We start from the raw sequence: 7927 nt of genomic DNA, 5'->3' as shown, positions 1-7927 counted from the left end.
GTAAATAATGAGAGGGAACAGGGAAAAATTTGACTCAGATCTTAGTCCAACTTGAACATCCTTCAACTACTCGATTTGATGTGTGACAGTTCACGGGAATGATCATCGCTCTGGATGATTATCTTACTGATTGCGATTATTTTGTAAGAGTGGAGTTTTAATTTGGTCTGTCAATTGTTCAGCTTGTGTAAAAAATGCTAATAAAGTTATCAACCTAAGTGTTGGTGAAAGTGATGAACATTTACCACAACTTCGGTAAATAATTGTATGTAATATGTAATTATGTAATAAGGTTCCTCAACATCAATATACAAAGCGATAACGACTACCAAAAGTCCAATTTTTGTTATTTAATGGGTACAGTATGTTTTCATATAGCTCTACAAACATCTTCTCAGTCACATATACACCGCAAAAATCATATCTAAAAGCATCGAAGATTAGATTGAAAAGTTGGTCCAAGTCATTACATAAGCAGAACCAACCAATTCCTCATGAGCAGAACGAAATAATAGTCTCACGATCATTAGCTGTAGTTTTATTGAGCTGCACGTGAGGTGATCTTTCACTTCTACAAACTTTTTCACGAGCTGCATACAGGCCTCAGTAGGAGCCCTTCGAAAGATTTGGTTTGTGGAATAATAACCGAAACTTCACTTTAAAATATTCCTCAATTGTGGAATAATCTCGTCCTGTTTAGTGCAATCTAAGAGAATTACTCCACCTAAAATACAAAAAGAAAAGAATAACCTCAAGTAACGCCCTTAGGCGGGCAAATTCAGAGCTTACACGGCTAAATATCTAGAAAGACACATTAAACTTTATCCTGCTACTTCCGTTAATCCAGCTGTTTTCCTTGCCTTATATAGAAGGGCTCGCAACATAAACTGTTTCCTTGATAATGTCCTTACGTGCTGACAAAAGAAAAAGAGAAAAAAAAGGGGCTAAGAACGAATGATAGAAGTACTCATCAATTGTCAATTTCTCTAGACAAGGTTAAGTTCCACTAAGTGAAACGTAGAGTTGATTGGTAGACAGAAACTACCTGATATTTCACCTTAAATAACCTTTAATTATATAGTTTTAATTTGGACTCTTATTGAAAACGCCCGAACAATAATTTCAGAATCCTTTGCTTTAAAATATTTGCTTAGGGTTAGCATTGACTGTTCACAGTCAAGGTTTGTAGTCCTGCCAGAAAATTTGCACGCGAAAAGTGCACGAAAACACTCGTTAAACTGGAGTTATGCCTTTCTCTGGCAAATCAAAGTTCAGGGCGTGAAATTAATTTTTTTTTCTGATAGCCACTTGGCTCCTAAATTCATCAAAGTGGTAGCCAATTCAAAAAAAGTTGGTCGCCATTTTGAAAGACAAACAAAACCTTTTTTTTCGCTGTCATCGTTCTAGAAATTAAGTAAGGGAAAAGATCTTTAACGTGCTACAAAGGGGACACTAGGATGGATGATATGCAACGTTTAAGCTCACCTAAATCCAAGATGGCGTCTAGTTATCGATCGAGATGCATCTGCTGCGTTTTGGAAACAAACTTAACGAGGAAGTTTGCGGCGGATTTGTCTTTGCAAATCTTTTCAATTCACTATATCTCTAGGTAAGGTTAAGATGAAACATTCTAGTCGCCAATTTGGCGACTAATTTTCAGGATTTGGTCGCCAAAGTGAAAAATTTAGTCGCATTTGCGCCTGTATTAGGCGCAATTTCACGCCCTGAAGTTACGTGAAAATTTTCTGCTCCAAATCGAAAAATACGATTCCTTTTTTTATATCATTCTCACACTGATGCAAAGCTTGAAGATCTTACTGGCGCCTTTAACTCCTTGTGACATTATCCTTTGATTTTTTTGGTCTGTTGTGGTTACCCTGAAAATTGCCACAATCATCACCGGGAGGCTTCTTACCTTAAGAAAAACTTCTAAATCGATGGCTTCTTTACGCAGAGATTCACTGAGATAATATATTGTATCCTCTACTGCATTCTCCTCCGCAAATAGGTTGAGAATTCTGGCGAGAACAATTTTTGAGCCAACAGTTCCACAAGTAAACAGTGCATCATTCTAACCACCAATATGTGTACTCACTGATTATAAAGAGGTGCTGTAGTCACTACTGCTTCGTCGATTTCAAGATTTTCAGAATTCGATTCTAACTTGCTGACAACCTCAGAAATCTCTTCACTCTTTTGTGTTAACAATTTGATGTCGTTGTCCACGTCCGCCTGCGAAGCGAATGAAAAGACATCGGTCGAGAATTTAAATCTTAACTAATAAGTGATCTATGACATAAAACTGGTTGTGTTGCACTCAGGTCCTAGAGGAATGAAATTGAAGGGAGGGGGGGGGCGGGGGGCGGAAAGAAAGGATCTCCAGCATTCTGCTTGAACGATTACGTGTTACCCAGCAAGGAACGGTCATTCGAACACTTCAGGCTTTAACAGGGGTTAAGCACGCGAATATTGACCGTGTACATTCTACTTTGGAATGTACTGACAAATGTTTACTACTCTGATCTAATACGTTACTTTCCGGCTCAGGGTTGGAAGACATCAGCGGAACCTCAGCCTTCTCTCCAAGCTCTTTTAAGTGCTCCCCCTTACCCACCTACTTTCCAAATTCTAGTTTATCCTGAGGACAGCTGCGCTGAATTCTGGAGCAAGACAATTTCTACCTTTTTCACATTGCCATGTACCAGCCTTGTACGCAGCTTCAGCATGTCAGTGGACTTTTATACATCCACAGAGCAAGAGGAGCGATATGCCTTGCCTTGCGTGATTGATAATATGGCAAATAAGCCACAACTCAATCCGTTAATTTCTCAGTTTCACTGGATGATCACTTAAGAAATTTGATTAGACACTGTTAATCAAAGATTTAATCAAATTGAGAGATTGTCCCTTTCTGCACATTTTAATAACGAAGTCAATTCTTGATGCATATACTCTCTGTATATGCCGGTAGTTGTCATGATTATTCATCGAAGTAATCTCTCGAAAGCGATTGAAAATGAGCTTATTGAACTAATAGAGAGAGAAGGAAAGTGAATTTACTCCCCACAAAGTTTTAACATATTTCTAGCTGTTACCTGTTCTCTTTCCAGTTTCTGTAAAATATCTTGTAGTTTTTCACTTCCCCGTTTTAACTCATTCTGGGTTCTGTTCAACTCATCTAATTCAATCTGTCAAAAAAAAAGTGAGCCGAAAATAGGTGACGAATTTTTCCGTACTACCTGTTAACCCTTTAGCTCTCAGAAGAGATTGACAGGTGACTTCTTCATTCACCATCTGTACATTTTTCAGCAAAAAGGTAATGAGAATACTCACACTTACCAGTTAGAATTTGTTGCCTTGATCTTACAACAAATTCTCAAAACTAATTTACAAGGAAATATGTAGCAGCTGGAGGGGAGAATTGACAATCAGATCTTGGGAGTTAAAAGGTTAAAAAGCTATAGCTGAATAGAGGACATTCCTGTCCTATCCAGGATCTGGTTTTAGTGAGTGCATTTGTATCGTGCTAAGATTCCTTGTGGTCCAATCATGTAGTCTTATAAATACACACTTTCTACCAAACAAACTTGCACTTTGAGGTGGTCCTCAACAGGTGGGCTAACTGATTGCAATGCATATGAACTGAAATGTAACATAAGTCAACAACAGAGCAAAATTGTCACCAAAGCTTTTTGGTCCTGATGTTGATTAGCAGTCTACAGTGAGTACAAATCTGATTATGTATACCTGTGCTTGCTGAAACAATGCCTTTGTACTTCTTCTTATTTTGTCTTCCACTGCAGACCGTAGTGATAGCTTAATTTCTTCATCCTTCAAAGTGCTGCTCACTGCAGTTGTGCTGTTAGTTGTGTCCAAATTAGCCTGAGTGACATGTGGAATACTGGCAGCTGGACCAGAATAAGATGGTTGTGTACTAGGGGGATAGCTTGCATGATTTGGCACATGGTATGGGGGATTAGATGGTCCCATATTGGACCCACCTCCTGGAGGATAAGGGGGATATGGAGGTCTGCCACCACTTGGTCTACCTGGGCTGCTTCCTAAGCAACAAAGACAAATGAAACTAATCACTAAAGAAAAAAAAACAATGTTTCCTGTATGAGTAGCTTCATGTACTCTGTTGACCAGTCAGTCATTCAGTAAATGAATAATTGCTGAGCTGAGCTCAGTCACTCCATTCAAATGTCTATCTGAGCTGTCAGTTAGCCATTTGATAAAACTCAGGTGGTATTAAATTGCATTCAGATGACTGATTCTATACAATTGACAGGATAGGTTTTCTTGACACCATTGTCTTGTTGTGTGAGTCCTAGTTCAGTACTGAGTCTTCTGTATTTAAGGTTGAATAACAGTGAGAAGTGTTTTAATCTTCCTCCATAAAGATCAAGGGATGATGCAGAATATTTTCACAGATGATCACTGACATATGTAATTCATTTGAAACAGTAATCATGTAGTGCTAAATATGAAATAAGTAAATAACATTTTTATCATAACTACTGGTGTAAACTTGCCTGGGACTGGCCCAGGTTGTGGCATTGGCATTCCTGTAGATGTTCCAACAGGGTATGGTGGCATGGCCCCCGGATTGGGGGAGTAACCACCATACTGAGGGAGGTAGCTTGGCTGTTGTGGCATATTGTAACTACTAGGTTGTGGTGGTGTTGGTGCACTTTTTGCATAAACTGGTGACTGCTGTGCAAAAATACCACAGAGAATCTGAAGCAAGGCAGCAAGATCAGATTTGGGCTGAAAGAGAAGAAAACTTACTGTTAGATGCTTACATGTCATCATCATTCCTGAGAAAAAAAACAAGCCTATCACCATGTATGATCCTAGAAAAGCAACATGCATTTTCAGCAGTCTAACCTGATCATTTCCTGATCTTATTGATGACTCTCCTTACTATTATTTTTACAAACAATTCTTATAATGTCAGTTTGCAGGAAGTAATATTGGATCAACAAATAATTCCCCAATTGATACTTTTCTTTATTCTCATCACTGTCTGCTTCATATATAGTATTGATCTTTTAGGGAGTAATTCAGTGTTGGTCACTCCTGGGAATTACAGGGTTAATCCATAAGTTATAGAGAGAAATGATGAAAGTTGATGCTAATGAACATACATAAGTCCACTCGTGCAGAAAAGGATGGTAAACTTTTCCATTGGAATCCACAAATTGAGATGGTTTGATAGCCATTGTGTTTGTTGGTTTGACATACACAAGTGGGGGAACATACGGATGGTTCTCCTGCAGCCAGACACACACTGGAATGTTGTATGTGACACCTGGAACAAAAAGTGGTTCATACACTTGGGCAACTAATTTGTACATTTCTTAACCCTAACTGAGAGCTATCAACAGTTAATGAGGAAGCAACTCATAGTTGTAATGTTTTAGGTTAAAATGTTTAGTCCACATCTCAAGTGAGTACACTTTGACTTCTTTCCTACATGTAGTTTTTATCACCTCATGTAAACACTTTTATCTAGTCTAAAGGTTGTAGAATATATAATTATTTAATTACAAAAATAAAGAGAATATCACTCAAATACATTAACTGCTTTACATCTCTCATTTAAGTTTAATAATTATTTATATATTTATATAAGTCTCTGTATCAGTTGAACATGCAGCAGCAAGTCTCACCTCTGATCACAACAGGAAGAGTTCCATCCAAGGCAAGTAATCGAGCTTCTCTCCCATCATTATGTGCTGTGGGATCAATTCATCCAAGAATTATCTTAACAGATACCTTTTTGTCTCCCTTTCTAATTTTTGTAAGTTTTATCACAGAAAATATAAAACTTATGATTGAGTACTGGAAACTAAACCTGAACATTACAACTTGAGTTATAAATTGAATCACTCATCACTTAAGACATAATTATTTAAGTTCACTGGCAACAATGTGGACAATCAGACATGCCTATGTCTATGAATCGTAACTTCCCAGATAAATTCATTCTATCTTTATATCAGAGTAGTATCAAACCGTGTCTCACTTGTCATCTGCTGAGAATATACATTATTATATTTTTTGTTCAAGATTCCTCTCTAGATGGAATAATGAAATTGCTTATTAATACTATGTATCATGGATTGTTTATGTACTTGTACATTTCATTTTTAATTAACAAACTAGAAACTTGCTTTTTAACCATATTAAATCCAAAAATATTCAGAAAAAGTTCATAATTACACATACACAGAAAAATATTTTCAAAAAACCTGTCTCCAACAGTTAAAAACTGCTTTCAAAATTGAAAGGCTCACTTACTAAAGTTTTGCAGATCTGCTAGTAAGGTAGGGTACTGATGCAGTGCCCTCATAACATCAGAACAACAAATATTTGCATGTTTATACTGCAAGAAAACATAATAATACCCAAAATGGTTTATCATGAAAAACAGAGTAGGCAAACTTTCTGAGTTAAATTTCACACCTAGCAGGTGTAAGTTTTCTTGATTACTTTTAGCTACAGTAGTCCCTTTCAACACATCATAAAAATTCCAGCGGAAGGGAACATTGCAGTAGATAGCAGGAGATGGGAGATTCCTCAGACAGGAGGGACAAGCATGTCAATGAAACCGTACAGCAGGAGGAAAAAATAAAAAGTGTGAAAATTGGTTTGTCAAAAATCAGCAAGGTTTCAGAATAAAATTAGAAACTAAAACAAACAAAACTACTTCCATCTTCTGTGGCATGAGTGCATTGAGTCAAGTAGCCCTTTACAAATTCAAAATGCATTCGGACCATACTGTTGGTTCGCCATACGTTTGCTTGTTATCTTTATTGCATAATTTTTCTTGCTTTAGTAGATTTTTTTCTCCCAAATTTGTTTCGCAAACAATTTATCAAAATTGAAAATAGACTGTATGATTTTGAGACGCTTTGTGGCTGAAAATGACTGGTTTATACTGATGCTCTAGCTAATTAGAATTAAATTAATATTACGAAATCTGATGTAGAACGTATTCATAATTTTAGGTGACTACCACTCGGCTCTAAATTTGAGGTTGCAATAAATGAAACAGTAGGGTTTTTATTTGATACGTTGAGTTTCACAATAGACCTCGAACTCAGCATTAACAAGCTAGCCTACGTGATAATTGTATTTCATTAATACCAAACAGACTTTCAATGCAACGTATACGGCACCCACATACATTCTCACGGATTAATCTCCTTTTCAAACACTTCATAATATTTTCAAACATCTTTCAGAAATGATCGAAAGATATTTTTTCATTTGTGAAGCAAATTGATATTATAATATTACAGTGAGCTGACAAGGAAAATTTTCTGCTACTAGGTACATGCAAAAACTTATTAAGTTTGTTTGTTTACACATATGTTATTTTCACAAACCTTTCCGAGTTTACTCTGTAGATGTAAATCCATAGCTTTAAGAATTTGGGTAAATCAACTCAAATGGCCGTAGCTATGTACTAAAACTGGTAATCGAAGAATCCATGTTGAAGGAAAAGACCACAAATGTCATCCGCAAGACTTTGAAAATACATCATATGATCTTTCATGTATGTAACACAAATAGTTCACATTTTTCACTCGTTCTCAGGTCTCTCTCTGAATCTTTAACTGAAGGGCTTGGCGTGTCCATCCTTAGCTTTGTTCAATTACTTCTCGGAAAAAAGGATGATAACGGGCGACATGTATAGTTCACTTTCTCTTCTATATTTATTGTGAATTTACGTGGGGTAATTAGCATTCTTTTTAAAGACTATACCAACTATTAAAAGAAACTGTCACAATTGCTTTTTTTTTTTAATAGAACTTCGTTTTCATTAAAATAAATCATTCACTCGTTGATTAAGCTTTTGATACAAATGCAGCCTTGTCAGTTAAAAAATGACTTATTAGCGTTGATAAGATACATG

At 36.5% G+C, this 7927-nt stretch overlaps 1 protein-coding gene across 1 annotated transcript; it reads right to left on the bottom strand.

Annotated features, from left to right (window-relative positions):
* Window positions 1-335: 335 nt before the first annotated feature.
* Window positions 336-7543, bottom strand: LOC131796689 (tumor susceptibility gene 101 protein-like). Its single transcript, XM_059114299.2, has 10 exons — window positions 7398-7543; window positions 6307-6391; window positions 5676-5741; window positions 5151-5314; window positions 4532-4770; window positions 3748-4057; window positions 3096-3188; window positions 2096-2232; window positions 1916-2018; window positions 336-914 (listed from the first exon to the last, which is right to left on the bottom strand). The coding sequence occupies exons 1-10, from the start codon at window positions 7428-7430 to the stop codon at window positions 822-824; spliced, it is 1323 nt and encodes a 440-aa protein (XP_058970282.2). The 5' UTR covers window positions 7431-7543; the 3' UTR covers window positions 336-821.
* Window positions 7544-7927: the final 384 nt, after the last annotated feature.

This window comes from Pocillopora verrucosa, chromosome 1, assembly GCF_036669915.1.
Source record: "Pocillopora verrucosa isolate sample1 chromosome 1, ASM3666991v2, whole genome shotgun sequence".
In the NCBI taxonomy this organism is placed as follows: Eukaryota; Metazoa; Cnidaria; class Anthozoa; order Scleractinia; family Pocilloporidae; genus Pocillopora; species Pocillopora verrucosa.
This window is presented reverse-complemented; position numbering and strand designations above follow the sequence as displayed.

Excerpts from the sequence above, each read along its gene's own strand:
- LOC131796689 (XM_059114299.2), bottom strand. The coding sequence starts at position 7,430 with ATGGATTTACATCTACAGAGTAAACTCGGAAAG. Across the intron at positions 6,392-7,397 it reads TACAGAGTAAACTCGGAAAG|TATAAACATGCAAATATTTG; the intron begins GTTTGTGAAAAT and ends GTTTTCTTGCAG. Across the intron at positions 4,058-4,531 it reads CCTGGGCCAGTCCCAGGCAA|CAGCCCAGGTAGACCAAGTG; the intron begins GTTTACACCAGT and ends TTGCTTAGGAAG.